This window comes from Scyliorhinus torazame, chromosome 30 (genome assembly GCF_047496885.1).
Source record: "Scyliorhinus torazame isolate Kashiwa2021f chromosome 30, sScyTor2.1, whole genome shotgun sequence".
NCBI lineage: Eukaryota > Metazoa > Chordata > Chondrichthyes > Carcharhiniformes > Scyliorhinidae > Scyliorhinus > Scyliorhinus torazame.
In genome coordinates, this window is record NC_092736.1 from 23965022 (window position 1) to 23992013 (window position 26992).

The 26992-nt window shown below is 49.7% G+C and overlaps 1 protein-coding gene across 1 annotated transcript in view; it reads left to right on the forward strand.

The window, feature by feature from the left end:
* ireb2 (iron-responsive element binding protein 2) overlaps window positions 1-26992 on the forward strand; it is a 74719-nt gene that overhangs the window by 3143 nt on the left and 44584 nt on the right. Inside the window, exons 2-3 of the mRNA XM_072492982.1 lie at window positions 25921-26013; window positions 26210-26375. Of these exons, the coding sequence (XP_072349083.1) occupies window positions 25921-26013; window positions 26210-26375 (259 nt within the window). The remainder of the gene's footprint in view (window positions 1-25920; window positions 26014-26209; window positions 26376-26992) is intronic.

Sequence of the window (26992 nt, forward strand, 5' to 3'; positions counted from 1 at the left end):
AGGAGGGGAAGGGGAGAGGAGGGGAAGGGGAGAGGAGGGGAAGGGGAGAGGAGGGGAAGGGGAGAGGAGGGGAAGGGGAGAGGAGGGGAAGGGGAGAGGAGGGGAAGGGGAGAGGGGGGGGAGTGAGGAGGGGAAGGGGAGAGGAGGGGAAGGGGAGAGGAGGGGAAGGGGAGAGGAGGGGAAGGGGAGAGGAGGGGAAGGGGAGAGGAGGGGAAGGGGAGAGGAGGGGAAGGGGAGAGGGGGGGTGAGGGGAGAGGGGGGGTGAGAGGAGGGGAAGGGGAGAGGGGGTGAGAGGAGGGGAAGGGGAGAGGGCGGGTGAGAGGAGGGGAAGGCGAGAGGGGGGGTGAGAGGAGGGGAAGGGAAGAGGGGGGGTGAGAGGAGGGGAAGGGGAGAGGGGGGGGTGAGAGGAGGGGAAGGGGAGAGGGGGGGGGTAAGGGGAGAGGGGGGCGGGAGGGGAGAGGGGGTGAGGGGAGGAAGGGGAGAGGGGGGGAAGGGGAGAGGGGGGGGTGAGGGGAAGGGGAGAGGGGGGGTGAGAGGAGGGGAAGGGGAGAGGGGGGTGAGAGGAGGGGAAGGGGAGAGGGGGGGTGAGAGGAGGGGAAGGGGAGAGGGGGGGGTGAGAGGAGGGGAAGGGGAGAGGGGGGGGTGAGAGGAGGGGAAGGGGAGAGGGGGGGAAGGGGAGAGGAGGGGAAGGTGAGAGGGGGGAAGGGGAGAGGGGGGGAAGGGGAGGGGGGGTGAGGAGGGGAAGGGGAGAGGGGGGGGTGAGGAGGGGAAGGGGAGAGGGGGGGTGAGGAGGGGAAGGGGAGGGGGGGTGAGGAGGGGAAGGGGAGAGGGGGGGTGAGGAGGGGAAGGGGAGAGGGGGGGAGTGAGGAGGGGAAGGGGAGAGGGGGGGGTGAGGAGGGGAAGGGGAGAGGGGGGGGGTGAGAGGAGGGGAAGGGGAGAGGGGGGTGTGAGAGGAGGGGAAGGGGAGAGGGGGGGTGAGGGGAGGGGAAGGGGAGAGGGGGGGTGAGAGGAGGGGGGCGGGAGGGGAGAGGGGGTGATGGGGGGAAGGGGAGAGGGGGCGGAAGGGGAGGGGGGGTGAGGGGGGGGGAAGGGGAGAGGGGGGGGTGGGGGGGAAGGGGAGAGGGGGGGGTGGGGGGGAGGGGGGGATGGGGGGGAGGGGAGAGGGGGGTGGGGGGGGAAGGGGAGAGGGGGGTTGTGGGGGGAGGGGAGAGGGGGGGTGGGGGGGGGAAGGGGAGAGGGGGGGGGGAGGGGAGAGGGGGAGAGGGGGGGTGAGGGGAAGGGGGGGGGTGAGGGGGAAGTTGTGGGGGGGTGGTGTGTGTGGGGGGTGGTGTGTGTGGGGGGGTGGTGTGTGTGGGGGGGTGGTGTGTGTGGGGGGGTGGTGTGTGGGGGGGTGGTGTGTGGGGGGAGGGGGTTTGTGTGTGTAAGGGGGAGGGGTGTGGGTGTGAAGGGGGAGGGGTGTGAGGGTGGGTGTGAGGGTGGAGGGGGGTGGGTGTGAGGGTGGAGGGGGGTGGGTGTGAGGGTGGAGGGGGGTGGGTGAGTGTGTGAGTGGGAGGGGGGTTAGGAGGGTGTGTGAGGGGGGAGGGTGTGTGTGAGGGGGAGGGGGGATGGGGGGGGTGAGGCAGGAGGGGGTGTGTTTGAAGGGGAGGGGGGTGGGTGGGTGTGGGAGAAGGGGGGATGGGTGGGTGTGGGAGAAGGGGGATGGGTGGGTGTGAGGGAGAAGTGGGGGTGTGAGGGAGAAGGGGGGTGTGGGGTGTGAGGGAGAAGGGGGAGGGGGGTGTGAGTGAGGAGGGGGGTGAGGGAGGGGTGGGGGTGAGGGAGGGGTGGGGGTGAGGGAGGGGTGTGGTTGGGTTTGAGGGAGGGGTGTGGGTGGGGGTGAGGGAGGGGTGTGGGTGGGTTTGAGGGAGGGGTGTGGGTGGGTTTGAGGGAGGGGTGTGGGTGGGTTTGAGGGAGGGGTGTGGGTGGCTTTGAGGGAGGGGTGTGGGTGGGTGTGAGGGAGGGGGGTGGGTGGGTGTGAGGGGGAAGGGGGTGCGGCGGGTGGTTGTGAGGGAGAAGGGAGGGGGCGGGTATGTGTGAAGGAGAGAAGGAGGAGGGGGGTGAGAGAGAAGGAGGAGGGGGGTGAGAGAGAAGGAGGAGGGGGGTGAGAGAGAAGGAGGAGGGGGGTGAGAGAGAAGGAGGAGGGGGTGAGAGAGAAGGAGGAGGGGGGTGAGAGAGAAGGAGGAGGGGGGTGAGAGAGAAGGAGGGGGGGGGTGAGAGAGAAGGAGGAGGGGGTGAGCGAGTGAAAGAGGAGGGGGTGAGAGAGAGGAGGAGGGTGTGTGAGAGGTGAGAGAGAAGGGGGGACTGGGTGAGAGAGTGAACGGGGGGGTATGAGAGAGTGAACGGGGGGGGATGAGAGAGTGAACAGGGGATGGGGGTGAGAGAGAGAACAGGGGACAGTGAGAGTGAAGGGGGGGTGAGGGAGAGAAGGGGGGTGAGGGAGAGAAGGGGGGTGAGGGAGAGAAGGGGGGGGTGAGGGAGAGAAGGGGGGGGTGAGGGAGAGAAGGGGGGGTGAGGGAGAGAAGGGGGGGTGAGGGAGAGAAGGGGGGGTGAGGGAGAGAAGGGGGGGTGAGGGAGAGAAGGGGGGGTGAGGGAGAGAAGGGGGGGTGAGGGAGAGAAGGGGGGGTGAGGGAGAGAAGGGGGGGTGAGGGAGAGAAGGGGGGGTGAGGGAGAGAAGGGGGGGTGAGGGAGAGAAGGGGGGGTGAGGGAGAGAAGGGGGGGTGAGGGAGAGAAGGGGGGGTGAGGGAGAAGAAGGGGGTGAGGGAGAAGAAGACAAGGGGTGAGGGAGAAGAAGACAAGGGGTGAGGGAGAAGAAGACAAGGGGTGAGGGAGAAGAAGACAAGGGGTGAGGGAGAAGAAGACAAGGGGTGAGGGAGAAGAAGACAAGGGGTGAGGGAGAAGAAGACAAGGGGTGAGGGAGAAGAAGACAAGGGGTGAGGGAGAAGAAGACAAGGGGTGAGGGAGAAGAAGACAAGGGGTGAGGGAGAAGAAGACAAGGGGTGAGGGAGAAGAAGACAAGGGGTGAGGGAGAAGAAGACAAGGGGTGAGGGAGAAGAAGACAAGGGGTGAGGGAGAAGAAGACAAGGGGTGAGGGAGAAGAAGACAAGGGGTGAGGGAGAAGAAGACAAGGGGTGAGGGAGAAGAAGACAAGGGGTGAGGGAGAAGAAGACAAGGGGTGAGGGAGAAGAAGACAAGGGGTGAGGGAGAAGAAGACAAGGGGTGAGGGAGAAGAAGACAAGGGGTGAGGGAGAAGAAGACAAGGGGTGAGGGTGAAGAAGAAGGGGGTGGGAGGAGGGAGACGGGGGTGTGGGGAGGAAGAAGGGGTGGTGAGGGGAGTGGGGAGAGATGATGGGGTGTGGAGTAGAGAGAGGAGGGAGGGAGAAGTGGGCTGTGGGGAGGGAGAAGGGGTGGTGAGGGGAGGGGCAGAGCGAGAAGAAGGGGTGAGGGAGGGAAGGGGAGAGATGGGAGTGAGTGGAGGGGAAAGAGAGCAGAGGGGGTGAGGGGAGGCGGAAGAGACGGGGTGAGGGGAGGGAGAAGAGAAAAGGATGGGGAGGGGAGGGAGAAGACAGAGATGGGGGAGGGGAGGGAGAAGAGAGAGAGGGGAGTGAGGGGAGGGGGAAGAGAGAGGGGAGGGGTAAGAGAGAGGGGGTGAGGGTGTTGACAGTTTCCGGCTCCAACAGTGTCGCCAATACTGTTGCTAATATTAATGATGTTGGTGCACAACACGCCTTCCCTTATATCGATCAATGACCACACAACCAGTTAGGTAGTTCAAAAGATGGTTTATTGACATACACAAGAGTTACCCCGACATTCAAACACAATATCTACTACGAGTTAAACTACACCTATCAGCTACAATAACCTATCCTTCACGGCGACCGGCACTGTGCAAATGGATAAGGCCTTTATCTGGATTTCACTTGGCTGGTTCGAAGAAAGCGGCTCAGTCTCTGCTGGGCTCATCCGTCAGGTAGCGATCGTTGGTCTTGAACTTGGCTGGCTCTTCCTGCTACAATTGGTTTGGCACTGACCGGATCCAAAAGAGACAGAACACATGGCTGTCCTCTCTTTTATCCCTCTGTGATTTCACGCTCTTTGGGATGGTCCTTAACCTTGGACCCAATAGTTCGACAGGGCTCTGATCACTGTCTTCGATTTCGACCAATAAAGGGGCGGGTGCCTTGGTGGCTGGGCGGGTTCTTAGCGGTCATTGACCTTGGCAGTTGGGCTTTCTGAGTAAGGGGAGTGGCGCCGATCAGTCTGTGGCTGTACCGGTTGCTTGATTGGAGTTCTATTGTCCTGGGAAAATGGGCCATTGAAATGCAAATGAGCGGGGGTTTCGATCAGGCCTGGTTACCTGTGTTTCAGATACACATAGGCTCTGTATCTGTCTGAGTCCTGGGTTGGCCATAATTCCCATGGTCCTTTGCAGGTGGCCATCTTAGATGGCTACAAGGGGAGGGGCAAGAGAGAGACTGGGGGGGGGGGGGGAGAGGGGGTTGAGGGGAGTGGAAGAGAGAGAGGGCGTAAGAGGGGGAGGGGTGCGAGAGTGAGTGAGTGAGTGTAGGAAGTGGGGTGAGAGGGGGGGCTAGAGGGAGTGAGTGTAGGGAGCGGGGATCTGCGAGAGGGTTAGGGGTTGAGAGAGAGGGAGGGGGAAAGTGGGTGAGGAGGTGGTGAGGGTGTGTGGGAGAAGGGGTGAGTGAGAGAGTAGGGTTGGAGGAATGTGAGTGAAGGAGGGGTTCTGGGAAGGGGACTCATGATAAAGGGGTTGGGGAAGGGAGTGAAAGAGGGGGACGGGGGCAAGAGAGATAGGGTTGGGGAAGGATTGGATTTGGGTTTGTTGTCATGTGTATCGAGGTACAGTGAAAAGTATTGTTCTGCATACAGTCCAGACAGATCGTTCTATACATTAAAAACATAGGACATACACAATGTAAATACATAGACTCAGACATCGGGTGAAGCATACGGAGTGTGGCGCTACTCAGTCAAGAAGATGTGTGGAGAGATCAGTTCAGTCCAAAAGAGGGTCGTTCAGGAGTCTAATAACAGTGTGGGGAGAAGTGTTTTTTCAACCTGTTAAGTGTGTTTTTAGACTTTGGTATCTCCTGCCCGATGGAAGGTGTTGGAAGAGCGAGTAACCCAGATCGGGGGAGCGGGGGGGCCTTTAATCATGCTGCCCGCTTTCCCAAGGCAGTGGGAGGTGTAGACAGAGTCAATGGATGGGTGACAGGTTCATGTGATGGACTGGGCTGTGTTCACGACTCTCTGTAGTTTTGATTCTTGTTGTTACACCACTAGGTTCTCCATCTCCCTTCTGTACTTTGACTCATGGTTGTTTGAGATCCGACTTACAACGGTGGTGTCATCAGCAAACTTGTAGATGGAGTTGGAGCCGTATTTCGCCACGCAGTCGTGTGTGTACAGGAAGTATAGTAGGGGGCTAAGTATGCAGCCTTACGGGGCCCCGGTATTGAGGACTATCGTGAAGAGGTGTTGTTTATCCTTAATGATTGTGGTCTGAAGGAGGCGAGTGAGAGAGGTGAGAGTCAAGAAGGTAGCGAATCAGAGAGAGTGTCAGGGAAGGTGGCGAGTGAGAGAGGGGGTCGTGGAAGGGGGTGAATGAGAGAGGGGGGTCAGGGAAGGGGGTGAGTGAGAGAGGGGGTTGGGGAAGGGGGGAGTGAGGGGGGATTGGGGTAGGGGGGAGTAAGAGAGGGATTCTGGGAAGGGGAGTGAGAGAGGGGGTCAGGGAAGGGGGTGAGAGAGAGGGGGTCAGGGAAGTGGGCGAGAGAGGGGGGAAGGGGGATGTGAGAGGAGTTGGGGAAGGGGCAAGTGAGGGGGTATTGGGGAAGGGGACAAGTGAGAGGGGGATTGGGGAAGGGGGCAAGTGAGAGGGGTATTGGGGAAGGGGGCAAGTGAGAGGGGTATTGGGGAAGGGGGCAAGTGAGAGGAATTGGGGAAGGGGCGAGTGAGAGAGGGTCGGGGAAGGGTGTGTGAAAGAGGTGGAGGAAGGGGCGAGTGAGGGGGTTGAGGGTGGGGGGCGAGTGAGAGTGCGAGTTGGGGGAAGAGGACGAGAGAGAGCGGATCAAAGAGGGAGAAGTGAGAGAGGGATGTTGGTGGTGAAAGGGCAAGAGAGATGGTGGGGCGCAAGATGGGTTATAGTTGGGGGGGGGGTAATGGTGGTTACTGACGAGATTTGGCTTGGGGACATTCGATGTCTCACTATAAAGTGGTGAAAGCAGAACCTACAATCTCTTGAAAGGGGGAGGCTGTTCAGTATTTAAAAAGCCATTGGGACTGAGCATGGGAGTCAGTAGATAAGCTGCAACGATCTGTGCTAAAATTGCTCTGAATCAATGCTGATACGAGTAAGGTTGCATGTGTAAAGATATACATCCCCAACCTAGTTGGTTCTCATTTAAACACTAAACGTAAAATTGCTATAGTCCCAGTTGGCTGTAGTCTCATTTTATCATGTGGTCCATCCTAAAGCAAGGATCTTTCATTACTGCTGCTGTGATATTGCTGTCACTGTTAGGTTAACGGCATGTTTCTATAAAGTCAGGGCATAAAAGAATTCCAGTTCAAGTGATTTGCTGGTTTAAAGGAATTGCTATCAAATTGTTCAATGCAAGAATTAATACATAATCTCTCAAACTGTGAGAAAGTAATTTTATTTTGTCAGTACTTGGATCAAAGGTTACTACCAAATCCTGCCTGAGAAAATGCCCTCCATTTTAGCTCGAATATATCCAAGCTGGTTTGATAAATTCCTAGTTCTGTGACTTACTCTTGGTAATTCCAGGAATAGCATCCCTGTGCCAAATTAAAACTTGTGTAACCTTTCTTTCCTCAATGTTCATGGATGCTGGCCCAATCATCACCTGTGCCTTACGATAAGCCTTGACGTAGCTGCGTGGGTGTGTAATGTTACAACTCAATCAAATCTCGGTCGTATGAATGCAACTTTACACCAAAACATTTTCATCAAGGGATGATGTAAATCGCAGACGTAAAATTTTCTTTGGAGTGCTTAACCTCACTTCGGTAGGTTTTTCAAGATGCTGAGCCACCTGTGTGAAGGAGTGAGGAGCTTATTCATGAACAAAAGACAAAAAATCCAGATCGTCCAAACAAATGATTTAAAAAATCCCACTAAAAATAAACATACATTTTTGGTTGGTTATAATTGGCACACACAGATGCTGTGACCTTCACTTTTAAGGGTAATTGGAGGATGAGTTAGTTTCCAATATCAGCCCTCAAATTAGCTTTTTACGAGCTTCAACTTATGGCCATATTTTCAACTCCAGTGAAAAGTGCTGAAAAGTCCCAAATTTCTTCAGCCTTTCCCCATAACCTGGACCTCCATGTGTCTTTCTGCACTCCTGCGAACCTCAAACCTCTCTCCATTGTCTCGCTGGTCAGAAAATGAAACCGTGTTCTCAAGCGTGCAAAGCCCTAATAATTCCTCTGACAAGTTGTTTACTTTGAATAACATGGGGCAATAGAAGCAAGCGGTTTCAGGAGAGCTGCTTTGAATTTGCTGAGGATTGAAGTGGGAATGAATTGAATGTATTCCAGGAATATAATGCTCGATAGATCTATTGCAAACGGTGTACATTGAACCTCGCACGTTGCAGTGGAAATTAATGGTTCTGTAAGGCGGTTAAGGAAGGTGTGGTTCACATTTAAGAGACTGAATGGTGGAAGGCAACTGAGCAAAATGAAACAAAAATTGTCAGACTGCATTGAAAGCAAGATGGTAAAGAGAATTTTAGGTAGCATACATTTTATTTCCTCGCTATTTGCTATTAGTAGAATTACTGAGAATGCAGAGCACAGAAACAGGCCATTCAGCCCGACCAGTTTATACCCGTATGAGTCGCTTCCCATTTCATCGATGTTATCTCACCCATTCACCAAAATACTAAATGAGAGAGAATGTGCTACAACGAAGCAGGCAGTCAGCCCAACATTTGAATAGAGACTTCAAAAGAGCGGCAAATTAATGATTACAGAGAGAGAAAATGCAGTGGCTATTTTGAAATCGCCAAGGCACCAAGTCAGCTGTCGGGTAGCTGCAATTTGTCTCTGTGCTCCAAACTCTCAGCCAGTGCTGCTGAACATTTAAATAGCTGCAGGCTAAAGAGCTTTTCTTCTCAAGCGTGGATAATTTGTGTATTTAGTGCCTAGGTTTGGGAATCTAGGAATTCTTGAGAATTAATTATTGCGATATGGCAGTCACCAGCAATCCTGCATTTGCCATTCCCTTGAGAAACTGGTGCAGTCCACTGTAGGTCAACCCACAGTGCAGTTAGGCAGGGTTTTAACCCAGCAACGATGAAGCGTTCGCAGTCTATTTCCAAGTTGGGGTGATGTGTTGGGTGCCGGGTAACTTGGAGGTGATGGTGTTCTCGTGCACCCGTTGCCCCCCGTATTTCTAGATGGTAGCGTTTGCAGGTTTCGGATGTGCTGGCGAAGCAGCCTTACTGAGTTGCTGCAGAGCATCTTGAGTCTGCTGATCTTTTGACCAGCTTTGTCCTGGATGGTGTTGAGCGTCTTGCAAGGGATGTTGCGGCTGCAAGCGTGAGAATCAACAGGCAAATGAAGCTCATCCCATCACACTGTAGATAGCGGAAAAGGTGTTGGGGAGTCAAGAATTTACAGTGCAGAAGGAGGCCATTCGGCCAATCGAGTCTGCACCGTCCCTTGGAAAGAGCCCCACACCTCCACCCCATCCCCTTTATCCGTGTAACCCAGTAACCCCACCCAACCCTTTTGAACACTAAGGGCAATTTATCATGGCCAATCCACCTAACCTGCACATCTTTGGACTGTGGGAGGAAACCGGAGCACTTTTGGACCTTTCCCCCTGACTTTTTGCCGGTTTTAAGCTGTAAAGTCGAAGGCTGAGGCAATTGGGCACCGTTTCCACGTATTGGTGTATGGAGAAAAGAATCAGAAGTGTATGAAAAGGCAGAAATAGAAAGATAGGTCAGAGCTGTGCTGAAGCTGCAGCAGGAGACAGCATGGCCGAGGACCGGACCCCTGGGGTGTCGACCCAGCGATCAATGGAGCAGTTGATGCAGGTCATCCAGCACGGCTTTGCCAAGCAGAAACGGGACTGCCTGGACCCGATTAAAGAGTCGATTGATCAGCTGGAGCACAGATTGGATGCCCAGGATTGGGCGACCCAGAAGGTTGCGAAGGCGCTGGCTGAGCAGGAGGAGCGTGGAGGTGGGGATGCTGCAGGACCAGCAGAAAAGGCTTCTGGAGAAGGTGGAGGACCTAGAGAATAGGTCCTGCCGGCAGAACTTAATTGTCGGGCTCCCGGAGGGGCCTGAGGGAGCTGATGCTGGGGCATACATAGCGCGTATGTTTGAAAAGCTGCTGGGGGAGGGGACATTCTCCGGACCTTTGGAGGTGGTCAGGGTGTACAGAGCGCTTGCAAGGAAGCCGCGAGCGGGGGACCCTCTGAGGGCAACGGTGGTGGGATTCCACAGGTTCCTGGACAAGGAATGTATTCTTCAGTGGGCCAAGTGAACGCGGAGCTGTGAATGGGACAACAGTATCCCGCGGGTGTTCCAGGACCTGAGTGTGGAGGTGGCTAGGAAAAGGGCAGGCTTCAACCAAGTTAAGTTAATCTTCTTCAAGAAACAGGTGAAGTTTGGACTGCTGTATCCGGCTCGTCTCTGGGTCACATATGAGGGCCAGCATCATTACTTTGAGTCGCCCGAAAACGCGCTGGACTTCACGAAAAGAAAAGGACTGGTAGTGGGCTGAGAACTCTCGAACCTTGATGCAACTTGTTGGCTCATATTGTTTTTTCTCTCCTGTTTTTGAGTTTTGTTTAAGAAGGGGGGAAAAGGCTTTTTTGTTTTCGGGCTTTCTTTTTGGTGAATGTTGGCAATGCCTTTTTCTTTGATGTGCACTTTTGTGGGACAGAGACGTGCTTGTTTGGGTTTCGATGTTTTTTTCTTTTCAGCTGGGTGATTGTGTGAGGATCGTTAGATGAGGGAATTTGTTTGTATGAGAGGGGGGGAGGGGAGTGAGGGAACAATAGGTGGGAGACGTTTCGGGGGCGGGGACCACCAAGCTAGCTTGGTGAGTTAGCTCACGGAAGCGCAGTGGGGGGGGTGCATATGTTTAGTTTATTGTATAGGTTAGGATTTAGAGTGGTGTTGCAAAGGGGGTTGGGGGTAGTTGTACTGCTGACGAGGGAGGGACTTTGGTTGAGGGACAGAGAGGAGGTCGGTGGCGGGGGCTGCCGGGGAGGTCGGTGGCGGGGGCTGCTGGGGGACGGGCCGGAGGAGGCGCGGTGCATGGGCTGGCGGCGGGCCCAAGAAAGGGGATGGCTGATGGGTGGCGTGGGGGGCATTTTGCCCCCCAACTAGGCTGATCACCTGGAATGTTCGAGGGTTAAAGGGACGGTTAAGAGGGCGCGTGTGGTCGCACATTTGAGGGGACTGAAGGTGGACGTGGTAATGCTGCAGGAGACGCATCTTAGAGTTGTGGACCAGATTAGATTGAGGAAAGGCTGGGTCAGTTAGGTCTTCCACTCGGGGCTGGACACAAAGACTAGAGGGGTTGCGATCTTGATTAATAAGCGGGTGTTATTTGAGGTGGGGGGTTGATATATTATGGTTAGTGGTAAGCTGGAGGGGATGAAGTTAGTGCTGGTGAATGTGCCAAATGGGGATGACGTGGAATTTATAAAGAGGATGTTGGGGAAGATACGCACAAGCTGGTCATGGGAGGGGACTTTAATACAGTTATTGATCCCGGTCTGGATCGGTCATGCTCGGAAATGGGCAAGGTGCCAGCAATGGCAAAGGAACTGAAAGGGTTCATGGAGCAGATGGCGGGGGTGGAGGGATCCATGGAGATTTAGGCAGCCGAGGGTGAAGGAGTTCTCCTTCTACTCCCACGTGCATAAGGTATACTCTCGGATCGATTTCTTTGTTTTGGGTAGGGCCTTGCTGGCAGGGGCGGTGGACACGGGGTACTCGGCAATCACGATCTCGGACCATGCTCCACACTGAGTTGACCTGCAGGTTAGTAAAGATAGCAATCAGCGCCCGCAATGGAGGTTAGATGTAGGGCTATTGGCGGAAGAAGCGGTGTGCGAGGGGTTGAGGAAATGCATACAAAATTACCTGCAGTTAAATGATACGGGGGTGGTCTCAGCAGCGATGGTCTGGGAAGCGCTGAAGGCAGTGGTGAGAGGAGAGCTGATCTCGATCCGGGCTCACAGGGACAGGACAGACAGGGCAGAGACGGACCGACTGGTAAAAGAGATTCTACAAGTTGACAGGAGGTACGCGGAGACTCCTGACATAGGGCTTTTAAGAGAACGGCGGAAGCCACAGGCGGAGTTCGGCTTGTTAACCACAGGGAGGGCAGTGGAACAGTTCAGAAAGGGGAGGGAGGCGATCTACGAGCATGGTGAGAAGGCTAGCAAGATGGCTGCACAGCAGCTCCGAAAGAGTGAGGCGCCTGGAGAAATAGGGAAAGTTATTGACGGGGATGGGAACTTCGTTGGAGATTCGGCAGGGGTGAGTCAGGCGTTCGGGGATTTCTACAGAAGCCTGTACAGATCGAACCCCCTGCGGTGCCGGAGGGGGATGAGGCACTTCCTGGAGGGGCTGACTTTCCCGAAGGTGGACGGGGAGCTGGTAGAAGGGCTGGGGGCCCCAATCGGGTTGGAGGAGATAGTGGAGGGCTTGAAGGCCATGCAGTCTGGTAAGGTCCCGGGACCTTTATTTATGGGAGGTTCTGGGGCAGTTTGGATTTGGGAGGGGCTTTATTGACTGGGTCAGGTTGCTGTACCAGGCTCCTGTAGCAAGTGTATAGACAAACAGGATGACTTCGGACTATTTTAGACTGCACCGGGGGACGAGACAGGGATGCCCCCACTGCTGTTTGCGCTGGCAATTGCGCTGAGGGCCTCAAGGGGCTGGAAGGGGTTGGTCCGAGGGGGGGGGGGAGCACAGAGTCTCGCTATATGTGGATGACTTGCTTCTGTATGTTTCAGAACCAATTGAGGGATGGAAGAAATCATGGTAATTTTAGGGGAATTCGGCCGGTTTTCAGGGTACAAGCTTAATAAGACCATAAGACATAGGAGCGGAAGTAAGGCCATTCGGCCCATCGAGTCCACTCCACCATTCAATCATGGCTGATTTCAACTCCATTTACCCGCTCTCTCTCCATAGCCCTTAATTCCTCGAGAAATCAAGAATTTATCAACTTCTGTCTTAAAGACACTCAACGTCCCGGCCTCCACCGCCCTCTGTGGCAATGAATTCCACAGACCCACCACTCTCTGGCTGAAGAAATTTCTCCTCATCTCTGTCCTAAAGTGACTCCCTTTTATTCTAAGGCTGTGCCCCCGGGTCCTAGTCTCCCCTGCTAATAGAAACAACTTCCCTACATCCACCCTATCTAAGCCATTCATTGTCTTGTAAGTTTCTATTAGATCTCCCCTCAACCTCCTAAACTCCAATGCATATAATCCCAGGATCCTCAGACGTTCATCGTATGTTAGGCCTACCATTCCTGGGATCATCCGTGTGAATCTCCGCTGGACCCGCTCCAGTGCCAGTATGTCCTTCCTGAGGTGTGGGGCCCAAAATTGCTCACAGTATTCTAAATGGGGCCTAACTAATGCTTTATAAAGCTTCAGAAGTACATCCCTGCTTTTATATTCCAAGAGGGAAGAGCAAGATGTTTGCAGTCCAGACAAGGGGTCAGGAGAGGCGACTGGGGGAACTGCCGTTTAGATTGGTAGGGGACAGTTTCAGGTACCTAGGTATCCAAGTGGCGCGAGATTGGGACCGGCTACATAAATTGAACTTGGCCTTGTTGGATCAGATGAAAGATGATTTCCGGAGATGGGATGCACTCCCGTTTTCTCTAGCTGGGAGAGTCCAAACGGTGAAAATGACGGTCCTCCCGAGATTCCTGTTTGTATTTCAATGTTCCCCCATCTTCATTCCGCGGACCTTTTTTAAGCGGGTCAATAAAGTTATTGCGGGCTTTGTAAGGGGGAGGGCAAGTCCCCACGAGTGAGGAGGGTAATGTTTGAGAGGAGTCGGGGAGAGGGGGGGCTGGCTTAGCCGAACTTTAGCAATTATTACTGGGCGGCTCACATAGCCATGATTAGGAAGTGGCTGGTCCGGGAGGGGGGTGGTCGGCATGGGTGCGTATGGAGGCGGCTTCTCGCAAGGGCACAAGTTTGGGGGCGCTGGTAGCTGTGCCTCTGCCGCTCCCGCCGGCGCCTGGTGGTGGCGGCCTTGAGAGTCTGGGGGCAATGGAGGAGATATGTGGAGCATCGGTCTGGTCCCCAATCTGCGATAATCACCTGTTTGCCCCGGGGATGATGGACGGGGGGTTCAGAATATGGCGGAGAGCGGGGATTGAGAGGATGGGGGACTTGTTTATAGAGGGGAGCTTTCCGAGTATGAGGGCGCTGGAGGAGAAGTTTGCATTGGTGGAGGGGAACGTATTTTGTTATCTACATGTGCGGGACTTTCTGCGTAGACAGGTATCAACCTTCCCACTCCTGCCACTAAGGGGGATTCGGGACAGGGTAGTTTCTAGAGCATGGATAGGTGAGGGAAGCGTTTCTGACATTTATAAGGAACTTATGGGATTAGAGGAGACGCAGACCGAGGAGCTGAAGTGAAAGTGGGAGGAGGAGCTGAGGGTAGAGATAGAGGAGAGCTTTTGGGTGGACGGGTTGAGTAGTGTCAGCTCGACCGCAACTTGTGCCGGACTCGGCCTGATTCAATTCAAGGTTCACCGGGCCCACATGACAGTGGCCCGGATGAGCAGAATCTTTGGGGTAGAAGACAGGTGCACAAAATGTGTGGGGGACCAGCGAACCATGTCCACACGTTCTGGGCATGTCCAAAGCTGAAGGGATTTTGGCAGTGGTTGCTGATGTCATGTCCAAGGTATTAAAAACAAGGGTGGCATTGAGTCCAGAGGTGGTGATTTTCGGGGTGCCGCAGTATCCCGGAATCCAGAAGGAGAAAGAGGCAGACGTTCTGGCCTTTGCTTCCCTGGTAGCCCGGAGACGGGTATTACTAGCATGGAGGGACTCAAAGCCTCCGAAGTCAGAGACCTGGCTCGATTTGGAGAAAATTAATTTTGCCTTGAGAGGTTCACTGTTGGGGTTCGCAACCGTTCATCGACTTCTTCGTGGAGAATTAATCGTCAGCAGAGGGGCGTAGATTAGGGGGTTAATTAATGGTGGGACCTGTTGGGGAGGGAGATGGTATTTGCACTATGTTTATATTTTCATGTACATTGTTTATATTGCTGCTGTTACAATGCCAAAAAAACCCTCAATAAAATGTTCATTAAAAAAAAAGTAGGTATTTAAATATAGGTATTGTGTCAGATATAAACAGTACCAATCTCTCAAAGCTGAAGCATCTTGCTGTATTGGAAGTATGTATGCAGTCATGGAGAAAACCACGACCGATCATTAATAAGAGTAATGCCGATGGTTCCGAGCTAGAAAATGCTGGAAGCATTGTGACCGGTCAGGCAGCAGCTGTGGAGGGAGAAACGGTTAGCATTTCTGAAATAGTTAACTCTGTTTCTGCTCCGTCGACACTGCATAACCTGCCAAGTGTTTCTAGCAATTTTATTTGGTTCGTCTCCAGCATTTTGCTATTGGTTCCAAGTCAGGACAGGCTCACAAAAAAAAATGGATTGTTTTCCATGTTGACGATTCTGTTAACCTTGCCTTTCCGAAAGTACTTGTTTGTGAGAGATTTCTGGCTGAGGTGAAGGTCCTTGAATCAGCACAGAGCAGGCTCAATGACCTGATTCAATATCTCAACAGGAAAACAACAAAAGGGAATGGCCCCCGGTGACCATTCTGATTGGATTGCAGTATCCGTGAGCACTAAAGTGGTCCAGAGTTCAGTCCCGGGGTTTCATGTTTTTTTTTTCCCTACCTCTAAATAGTTTTGTGAAACAGTTGAATTCAGAATGGTGCCCAAGTAGGCGGTTCAGAGCAAAGGAATAACCTTTATTAAGGAATATGACCTACCAGCAATATTTTTTGCATGTGGCCTCTTGAATTGTGAATGGGATTTATCATTGAGAATTGCAACTGAAATAATAAAAATCTTTATTAGTGTCACAACTAGGCTTACATTAACACTGCAGTGAAATTACTGTGAAGAGCACCTAGTTGCCATATTCCGGCACCTGTTTGGGTACACTGAGGGAGAATTCAGAATGTCCAATTCACCTAACTAGCACGTCTTTCGGGACTTGTGGGAGGAAACCGGAGCACCCGGAGGAAACCCACGCAGACACACGGAGAATGTGATATAATGTGACCACAAAATAATTGCCATCATGAAATAAAACCAACGTCAGCATTGGAAGTACGGCGGCGCATGGCTAAAAGAGTTGAAATGGACTGCAGAATTAAGATGATTTTCAGTTTTACCTTACTGGTAAATAGGATTAAACCTCATAAAAAAATGGGGAAGTGTGGGAAAACCACGGGGTAAGTATGGCCACACCTGAATTATAGAATGGTTACAGTCCATTGTGTCCACAGCGGCTGCCTACAGCAGCTCGCCTAGTTCCACCTCCCTGCCTTTCCCCTGTACCCCTGCAAATATTTTCTCTTCAGGTAATTATCCAATTCTCTTTTGAAAGGCATGATGGAATCTGCCTCCACCGCACTCTCAGGCACTGTATTCCCGATCCAGATCACAATAGAGATATGCCGATTTTATGCCGATCGCCTTAAATCAATTTTCTCTGATTCTTGATCCTTCCACTAATGGGAACAGTTTCTTCCTACCTACTCTGTCCAGATCCTTCATCATTCTGAACACCTCCATCAAATTTCCTCAAGGATCACCGCTCCTGCTTTTTAAAAAATTGATTTGCAGGATGTGGGCGTCACTGGTTAGGCCAGCATTTATAGCCCGTCCCTAATTGCCCTTGAGAAGGTGGTGGTGAGGTGCTATCTTGAACCACTGCAGTCCATGTGTTGTAGGTATACCCACAATGCTGTTGGGAGTTCTAGGATTTTGACCCAGTGACAGTGAAGGAACAGCGATATATTTCCAAGTCAGGATGGTGATTGACTTGGAAGGGATCTTCCAGGTGATAACGCACCTATGTGTCTGCTGCCCTTGTCCTCCTAGATTGTAGTGGTCGTGGGTTAAGAAGGTGCTATCTCACAAGACTTGGGGAATTCCTGCAGTACATCTTGTACTTGGTGCACACGGCTGTCGCTGTTTTGGTGGTAGAGGGAGTGAATGTTTGTGGATGGCATGCCAATGAGCAGTCTGCTTTGTCCTGGATGGTGACAAACCTCTTGTGTTGGAGCTGCACTCTTCCAGGTTTCTTCAATCTATACATGTATCTGAAACTGCAATCCCTGGAACCATTCTTGGAAATCTTTTCTTCACCCTCTCGATTGCCGCCTTCTTGATGAGGGACGATTTGTTTTCCCCCAGCTGATCCCAAACCCACTGTCAAATAGTCTCCCACCATTGACCGATTTGGGATACCCGTGGCGAATGATAATGTGTTTGAGGTGGGAGCACTGGCCTCTGTGTCACTGTTACAGTTCGGTCAGAAATATTGGGGGGGGGGGACGGCCTCCCAAATGGCAGTGAAATAAAATGGGTTAAACAGGAAAGTCCAGAATGGAGTAAAGCAAATAGTATTGAAAAGACTCGTACCAGGAAGAGGGAATTTTTCTATATTCAATTCAAGGGATGTGGATTTCATTGGCTAAGCCAACATTTATTGCCCATTCCTAGTTGCCCATGAGATTGGTGAGCTTCTTTCTTGAACCGTTGTAGTCCCGGTGCTGTAGGTACACCCACAGTGTTGTCAATTCCAGGATTTTGCTCCAGCGACAGTGAAGGAACGGCGATATATTTCCAAGTCAGGATGGTGAGTGGCTTGGAGGGAACTTCCAGGTGGTGGTGTTCCCGTGTATCTGCTGCCCTTGTCCTTTTAGATAGTAGTGGTCATGGGTTTGCAAGGAGCTCTCTAAGAAGCTTTGGAAAAATATGAAATGTAACAAAAATTATTCGAGGTTTTTTAAAAAGGAGGGCATTTTGGGTGTGCACATTTTTTTGCATATTTTCTGTTATTAGTAGAATTGCTTGGATATACAGCACAGATGAAACAAGTGGCAGGTTCACACGGACATCTGTTTGATAATTCCATTTTGCAATCAATAGCACTGGTTAGCATTGTTGCTTCAGAGCGCCAGGGGCATGGGTTCAATTCCCACTTGGGTCACGGTCTGTGCGGAGTCTGCACGTTCTCCCGTGTCTGTGTGGGTTTTTCTGGGTGCTCCGGTTCCCTCCCACAAGTCCCGAAAGACCTGCTTGTTATGTGAAGTGGACATTCTGAATTCTCTGTGTACCTGAACAGGCGCCGGAATGTGGGACTAGGGAATTTTCACAGTTACTTCATTGCAGTGTTGATGTAAGCTTACTTGTGACACTAATAATGATTATATTATTAATTATTTTGTTGAAGTTATTAACGCTACGATTGGAATTAAATTTAGCCAGAGAAAAAGGATGTGGATTTTGCGGTAGGAAATTAAATAGGTTCGGATTTTTAATGAAGGACAGCAATATCAGGGGAGTTGTGCGCTAATTCGCCTTGTTAAATATCCGTGCTCCTGTTTGGCGACAGTGTGATTTGCACAAATGTGACATTGGAGCATGCTGTTTCTCTGTAAGCCGCCAGTGAATTTACTTACCTGCCACGGATTCCGAATTTGAAAACACCGGAGGTCTCTGCTGAGTCATCTGTCCCGCACTCCTGTTAACTTGCAGTGCCTGTTAACTTGAAGTGCTCTGAAATGTCATTGGTTGGAGGTTGGCCTGTCGTTTCTGGCCCAGCCTTTGTGCCAACCTCTCTAGCCAACAGAAAGAAGAATCTAATAGAGGGTTAAAAGCTATTTTGCCATGAAGAAACTGTTTGGCAATTCACGTAGAACAGAATTATCTTCGAGTGGCAGCTGTACTCAGTGGGAATGTTCCCGACTTAGCTGGGCGGACGGCAGATTCAACCCCCACTGCAGCAACCCGTGTGAAGAATCATTGATCGGTGCTTCAGTGTCGCTCCAAGATAGTGTTCAGCTACATGTGAAAGATCCCTCTTTTGAGGACTATTTATGTAGCATGCCCTTGTGGGATCTTGCTGTGCTTAAATTGCCTGCCACTTGCCCTCCAGACACCAGTAACTGCCCTGGCTTGGAAACTCTTTTGAGGACTTGCAAGGCACTATCTAAATGCAAGTTTTTCCAGTTCAAAAACTAAAACAGGATCATGGCAATTGGACGGGAGGGGAAGGTGAAAGCAAAATTGAAATATTGAGAGTTTGAATCCTTTTCGTTGTCAGAAATACAATTTGGCCCCTCTTTATATGTCAGTAGCTTTATTGCTAAGTTCAAACTATGTGGAGTTTCTTAGCGATTTTCATTGAACTGAACAGAAATGCAAAAACGTAAAACCAATGTTTGGAATTCCAATATTTAGAATTCTAAACTATTCTTGTTATCGTGTATTGAGACTCTTTAGTTACTGGAGCTTTATCTTCTCACAACAGTTACATTGTGTGAAGTTTTGCAAGTGCAGATTACAGGGGTGGGCAGTTAACTCGGCAGACTTACAGTGCAGAAGGAAGCCATTCGGCCCATCGTGTCTGCACTGGCCCTCTGAAAGAGCACCCTAACCAGGCTCCCGCCCTACCCCTCAGAACACCAAGGTCCAGGGCAGAAGGAGGGAATGCCTTTCTCCTCATCTTACATCATGTGGCTTTTATGGGATTCCTTTGCCCACATTCTTCTGATATTAATATCTATCCTAAATACACTGGGAGGACACATATTAGTGCAATCTCCGACAAGCAGTCCAGTTGCCAATTTCTCATTTGTACTTTGGTTTTCCATGGAAGGGCAATATATCAAATCATTTGACTGAGTGTACTTATTGGTAGCAAGCACCTCATCTACCGAATGTTACTTGTTCATCACTGGCCTACGTACTTGGACAAGCATGAGAACCCATTGAAACATTATCTGAATGTAATCCTGACCTCTCCGATTCAGGAGGCACAATCCATGGCCAAGGACTCTGCAGGTAAAGTGCATTCATTTCAGTGTCCTTCTTCACAGACTGACTTAGCTACTGCACCGCTGCAACTGTGCAATTGTTTTCTGATGGGGAAAAGTGTTTTGGTGGGATGGAGTAGCAGAACTGAAGGATTCTTCATTAGAGAAACAAACAGAATATAAAATATTAGAATTGATTAAAATAAGAGACATGCTGTCAAAACATTTCATCTTGCACTCATCAGGGCAGATGCAAGAATACCAAATTTCAATGGCAACGATAATTTATGCTTCATGAGAAAAGGGTGCTGATTGGTGGGCAAATCGACTGGAGAATACACCAGGGAACTGTTGTTCCCCATGTTTTTTGTTTAACTCGAAAAGACGCAATGCCTGGTCATATTTCTTTTGACTGCAGAGGGGAAAGGCCTGGATTTATTATATTAGCTTTATTATTTATACCTGGATTTCGGAAAGGCGTTTGATAAAGTGCCAGACGACAAGGTTAATAAGCAAGATATGAGCTCATGGAGTTGGGGTAATATATTAGGATGGATAGAGGATGGCTTAATGGATAGAAAGTACAGTGGACATAAGCAGGGCATTCTCAAGTTGGCAGGTAATGTAGTGGAGTGGCACAAAAATCAATGCTAGGCCTCCGCTATTTGCAATCTATATTAAAGACTTTGAAGAGACAAAGTTTAAGTTTGCTGATTGTACGGAGCTAGGTGGAAAGAAGAGTTGTAGGGAGGATACAGAGAGACTGCAAAATCAAATAAGTGAGCGGTTAGATGAGTGGATAACGAGATGCCAAAGTATAATATGGAGGGAGGTGTGAAGTTTTACACTTTGATCCTAAAAATAGAAAAGCAGAATTTTTTTTGTTGTGTGAAATTTGTATGTGTTGATGTTCAAAGGGACTTGAGCGTGCTCATACAAAGAACACGGAAAGTTAGTCTGAAGGTGCAGCAAGCAATTAGGAAAGCAAATGGCATGTTGGTCTTTCTTGTTTTCCAATCCCTATGCAATAATAAAGAAGTCTGGCCTACAGTTGTACGGGCTTTTGGTGAGACCACATCTGGAATACTGTGGGTGGTTTTGGCCTCCACGTTTAAGAAAGGACATATTTGAATTGGCGGTGATACAGAGAAGTTTCATTAAATTGGTTCCTGGGACGCGGGAATTGTCCTACGGTGAGAGGCGGGATAAATTATCTGAGTTTAGAAGAACCAACTATAGAAAAGTTGCGGCGCAGGAAGAGCCATTCAGCCCTTCGTGTCTGCGCCGGCCAAAAGTGAGAACAAAATAAACTAGCCGCTAGTTTGAATCCAGTTTATCAGAATGAGAGGTGATCTCATTGAAACCAGCAACTTGGGGCTTGATTGGATAGACACTGAAGAGATTGTTTCCATTGGTTGGGGAATCTAAAACATGGGCACAGTCTCAGGATAATGGACGGATCATTTAGGACTGCCATGAGGAGAGGTTTCTTCACTCAAAGGGTTGTGAATCTTTGGAATTCTCTATCCAGGAGGATTCTAGATCCTCCATCGTTTAATACACCTTAATCTGGGATAGACAGATTTTTGGTGTCTCGGGGAATTCAGGAATTTGTGGTGCGGGCAGGAAAATGGAGTTGAAGACCAAGATGAGGGAGCGGCACGGTGGGCAGTAGTTAGCACTGCTGCCTATGGTGCTGAGGACCCAGGTTTGAACCCGGCCCTGGGTCACTGTCCGTGTGGAGTTTGCACATTCTCCCCTAGTCTGCATGGGTTTAACCCTCACAACCCAAAGTTGTGGATGGTAGATGGATTGACCATGCAAAAATTTCCCCTTAATTGGAAAACGATAATTTCGAAAAAGGATAAGATTAGCTGTGATCATATTGAATGACAGAGCAGGCTCAAAGGGCTGTGTGGGCTACACCTGATCCTTAAAGTGAACCACAGTGCTATCCCGACTAATGTTTAAATTTATTGTCATTGTAATTCGTTACACGTTCGGGGTTATTCAGTAAGTGCTGTGGAATCACATCTAACATGAAACATTGTGTTTTGTAAGCAGGGGCTGGTTGAGTACGGTCAACACTCTGCATGTCGCAAAAAGCCAAAGGAATTTGCTGTTTGATATGATCAGCCACTCGTACTACCTACTCACTAGCACTGAGATTCATATACCACGTTACTCATTTATATGTTAGACAGAACGACTTTTAGACTTGGCGGCAGCATCATGTTAATGGAAAATATCACTTGTGTCGCCGCTACAGAGTAGCGTCGTGAAACGACTATCTTCACCTGTAACTTGAATTTCCTTTTGTGATACTGTGCCCCTCCGGGGTAATTTGAGGTAGACTGGGCACTTTTCAGGACCGAGAGCAAAAACTGTAGATCCATTTGTGAATCTGTAATATACAGCAAGCAGCGATTTGATTGCATAACATTTATAGTGAAAACCTGGTTAGTTACATACCTTTGCTCAAACTCACTCACTCACTCAAAATCTATTGCAGCCAGGAATTTGATAGCTTACACACTTTCTAAACTGGTGACTGATAGCTTACACACTCTGTAAACGGGTAACTGGTAGCTCACACGTTGATTGGTGGTGTCTCAGAGCGATGTGTAAACATTTTAGAACAGGTCGTTACTACGAGGGAGGAAGTACTAGCTGTTTTAAAAAGCATTTAAGGTAGACAAATCCCCAGGGCCAGGTGGCATCAATCCCAGATGGGAGGTCTGTAATTAGTGGTGTTCCGCAGTGATCAGTACTGGGACCTCTGCTCTTTGTAATATATATATAAATGACTTGGAAGAAAACGTAGTGGGTCTGATTAGCAAGTTTGTGGATGATACTAAGATTGTAGGAGTTGCGGATAGTAGGCTGCAAAATTGGGTGGAAAAATGGCAGATGGAATTTAACCCGGACAAATGCGAGGTGATGTATTTTGGTAAATCCAATTCAGGTGGAAGCTATAAAATAAATGGCAGAACCATCAGGAGCATAGAGTCGCAGCGAGGTCTGGGCGTGCAGGTCCACAGATCTTAAAAGTGGCAGCACAGGTGGCGATGGTGGTAAAGAAAGCATATGGCAGGCTTGCCTTCACCGGATGGGATATCGAGCATAAAAGCTCGAAAATTATGTTACAACTATATAGAACATTGGTTAGGCCACATTTGGAATATTGTGTCCAATTCTGGTCACCGCACTACCAGAAGGACATATGGAGGCTTTGGAGAGAATACAGAAAAGGTTTACCAGGATGTTGCCAGGTATGAAGGGTATTAGCTATGAGGAGACATTGAATAAACTGGGATTGTTCTCCCTAGAGAGTCGGAGGCTGAGGGGCAACCTGATAGACGTTTATAAAATTATTAGGGGTATAGATAGGGTGAAGAGTTGGAGGCTTTTTCCCCAAAGCGAAAATGACAATTACAAGGGGGCACAAGTTCAAGGTGAGGGGGAAAGGTTCAGTGGAAATGTGTGGGGGAAGTTTTTTTACACAGTGTGATGGTGGCCTGGAATGCACTGCCAGGTTAGGTGGTTGAGGCAGATACGTTAGTGACCTTCAAGACTCATCTGGATAGGCACATGAACAGCCAGGGTATAGAAGGATACAGGCAGTTGGTCTAGATAGGACACCTGATCAGCGCAGGCTTGGAGGGCCTGTGCTGTATTGTTCTTTGTTCTTGCGCTCTGTAACCTGGTAACTGGTAGATTACCTGCTCTGTAAATGGGACACTTGTAGATTACCTGCTCTGCTAATGGGTAACTGGTAGCTTATCTGCTCTGTAAACGGATAAGTAGTAGCTTACCTGCTTTGTTTTTTAAAAATATATTTCTTAAAGTTTTTTAACACAATTTTTCTCCTTTACAAACAATAACCGCTCCCCCCCCCCCCCCCCCCCGGTAACAAGAAAAAAAGAGAAATCGTGCAGAGCAATATATATACATGGCAAAATGATATATTTACACAGCTTTGTACACTGGCCCTCATCCGTACGTGCCAGTTTCCCCAACCCTTCCTGTTATCTCTTGCTCATCCACCCTCCCAGGCAGTCCCCCCTTTCCTCCCCCCCCCCCCCCCCCCCCCCCCCCAGGTTGCTGCTGACCGACCTTCCTCTCACGCTCCGCGAGATAGTCTAGGAACGGTTGCCACAGCCTGTACAACCCCTGCGCAGACCCTCTCAAGGCAAACTTAATCCTCTCCAACTTTATGAACCCAGCCATATCATTTATCCAGGCCTCCAGGCTGGGGGGCTTCGCCTCCTTCCACAGTAGCAAGATCCTTTGCCGGGCAACTAGGGACGCAAAGGCCAGAATGCCGGCCTCTTTCGCCGCCTGCACTCCCGGTTTGTCCACTACTCCAAATATTGCTAGCCCCCAGCTTGGCGTGACCCGGACTTTCACCACCTGAGATATTGCTCCCGCCACTCCTCTCCAGAACCCCTCTGCTTACCTGCTTTGTTAACGGGTAGCTCACACGCTCTGTAAATATGTAACTGATAGTTTACTCGCTCTGTGAACGGGAAATTTGCATACTCTAAATGCGTAACTGGCAGCTTGCGCGCTTTGGTAACTGGTAGCTTGCTTGCTCTGTAAATAGTAGCTTACCCACTCTGTAAATAGTAGCTTACCCACTCTGTAAATGGGTAGCTGGTAAATTTCCTGCTCCGTAAACGGGAAATTAGCTAACATGCTCTAAATATGTAGATGACAGCTTGGGTGCTCTGGTCACTGGTTGCTTGTTCGCTCTATAAACAAGTAACCGGTAGCTTGCCCACTCTGTAAACTGGTAACTGGTAGCTCACATGCTCTGTAAACGGGTAACTAGTAGTTCACACATTCCGGTAACTGGTAGCTTATTCGCTCTGTAAACGGGTGGCTGGTGGACTACGTGCTCTGTAAATGGTTAACTGGTAGATTTCCTGCTCCGTAAGAAAGTTGGAGAAAGGTGGCCAACTATGGACCACCCCACCGTCTCTCTATTGACAGGCAATTCCCATCCCAAGCACTAGCCCACCTCCTTGGTTAGTAGAACAATATAGTTAGATTTAACCAGAAATGTATCTCTCTACGGAGCGAAGTACTTTGTTCTTGCCAGTGGCAGGTCAGAAAGCTAAAACGGTCAGTAAAAACATTTATTTTGTTTTGTTCCATGAAGCTCTTTCGACGACAGCGGTGGTGAATTTTTCCTCCGCTTTCTCTCTTCAAAGCTAACTCAATAGCCTGCCACTGCTGACCACAGCTGTTGGAAGAGGGCAATAACAGTATAATACCCCTCCTCGATGTTGATTAGGCCCTCTGCTGCATGCTGACACTATCTGAAGCATGGGTCTTGTGCATGCACTTTGCACAAAGTCTAGATAACAGAATCTCTAGGAAGGACTTGATGTGGTCGTGCTTGTTGGCTGCAGTGGGCCAGTGAACTGGAATGGGCACAGACACACTTCCTCAGTTTCTTTCAGTCATCTCAGCACATGTGGACACCCACCATCATCTCAAATTGGCTGTGTAGTCAGGTGGAGAATTAGAGATGCTTTAGACAAAAGCATTTGTGCTTCGGTGTGGGACCAACCATGGAGATGAGAAACCTAGTGTTGGACGCCAAACTTTGATCACTTGCTGAAATCCCAGAGATGACATTCCACAAGATGTGCACATCGCTGGCTAAGCCAGCATTTATTGCCCATCTCTAATTGTCCAGTTGGATCACTGAGCTTTCATCCTCGACAGCGGGGTACTTTGATGTTCTAAGTTTAACCCATCAGCACTAGTCGCCTCTGATTTCTATCCGCAGAATAGTTTTGTTTATTCTTTCATGGTTTGTGAGCATCTGCTTGCACTCGAGAAGATGGTGATAAGCTGCCATCTTGAGCCTCTGCAGCCCACTTGGTGTAGACACAGCCACAATGCTGTTGGGAAGGGAGTTCCAGGCTTTTGACCCAGCGACAGGCAAGGAATGAAAAGATAGTTCCAAGTCAGGTTGGTGAGTGAATTGGAGGGACACTTGCAGGTGGTGGTGTTCCTATGCATCTACTGATCTGTCTTATGTGAAGGAGGTCATGGGTTTGGAAGGTGCTGTTGAAGGAGCCTTGGCGGGTTGCTGCAGTGCATCTTGTAGATGACACACATGCTGCCACTCGGCGCTGGTGGTGAGGGAGTGAATGTTTAAGGTGGTGGATGGAGTGCCAATCAAGCAGGCTGCTTTGTCCTGGATGGTGTCGAGCTTCTTGTGTTGTTGGAGATGAACTAATCCAGGCAAGTGGAGAGTATTCCATCACACTCCTGACTTGTGCCTTGTAGATGGTGAACGGGTTTTGGGGAGTCAGGAGGCAGTTACTTGCCACAGAATTCCCAGCCTCTGTCTTGCTCTTACATGGCGAAACAAACCTGTTGGACTTTAACCTGGTGTTGTAAAACTTCTTACATGGCTGGTCCAGTTAAGTTTCAATGGTAACCTCCAGGATATTGATAGGGATTCAGCATTGAGTGTAAAGGGGACATGGTTAGATTCTCTCTTGTTGGAAATATGCTCATGCTACTTGCCACGTACCAGATGATGGCCATTTTGTTATGTGTAGTCCAGGAATGTCGATATTCCATCAGCCCTTTGAACTTCACTTGAGTTTACGACCAGAGTAAGCAAATGTTCTGTGTATTTAAAGATTGGTAGATTTTTAAGCCTAACATTAAAACTACTGCCACAAGTCGCATAATGTTTGCTAAAACATTTTTTCCTTTGATTTTAGAACACCCCTTCCATTACTTAATTGAGCCGTTAACTGCAGATTGTCCAGACAAGAAATACTTCAACGTCTTTAAACTCAATGGCCCAAGATATGGTAAGATATTTGCAAATGTGTTCGGGAGTATTATTTCAAATGTGTTCGGGAGTATTATTTATTGCAGATGTGTTCGGGAATACTATTGCAAATGTGTTCGGGAGTATTATTGCAAATGTGTTCGGGAGTTTTATTGCCCAGTCTTGTTTGAATTCATTGAACGATAACTTGAAATTGCTCTTGGTTTCTCCAATAGTGGGATTGCCGTACTCTATCCGTGTACTGTTGGAAGCTGCTGTTCGAAATTGTGATGGGCTCCATATTAAAAAAGAAGATGCTCTTACTATTCTAGATTGGAAAAACCAACAAAACCAAGCTGATGTTCCCTTCTGGCCAGCCCGCGTTCTCCTCCAAGATTTCACGTGGGTAGAACATTGAGCTCAGTGTTAAATTTCCACTTAAATATACTTGGCTTTACTTGTGGGAAGGGGAAATATGTATTTTATTTAAATATTTCGACCCCCTGGTCATAACTTGCCAGTGGATATTTTGTTGCCTAAGAATTCAGATGAAGCTTTTTAATATTATTATTTATTTTTCTGGTATATGATGTATATGTCACTCGTGCATAATTTTTTCCCCTCTAAATTTCAGCGTCCATATTTGTAATGGGGAATTCCTATGTGAACCTATCGTGCTGCAGTTGTACCCTCCTACCAGAGGTGATGCCGAAGTGCCTCAGTTTTGCATCCCCCAGTTCTCAAAACTCTGCTGTGCAGAAATTCCATTGTTCTTTAATTCACTGTAGTTTCCAAAACCTACCTATCTTGCTACTTACTTATGGATATTGAATCAAATTATATTTAGCAGGGATAAGACCTGTGACTTTAAAGTGGAAGTTGAATTATTCGTATGTGCCTTAGTTCAATGACCCTTGCCCTCTTACCCTGCTTTACATGGTGGCTATGTTTGCTTTTGGCTTCCTGTGCACAAGGTGAAGGGAGGCTGAAGAATAACTGACAGAAAATACATTAATATT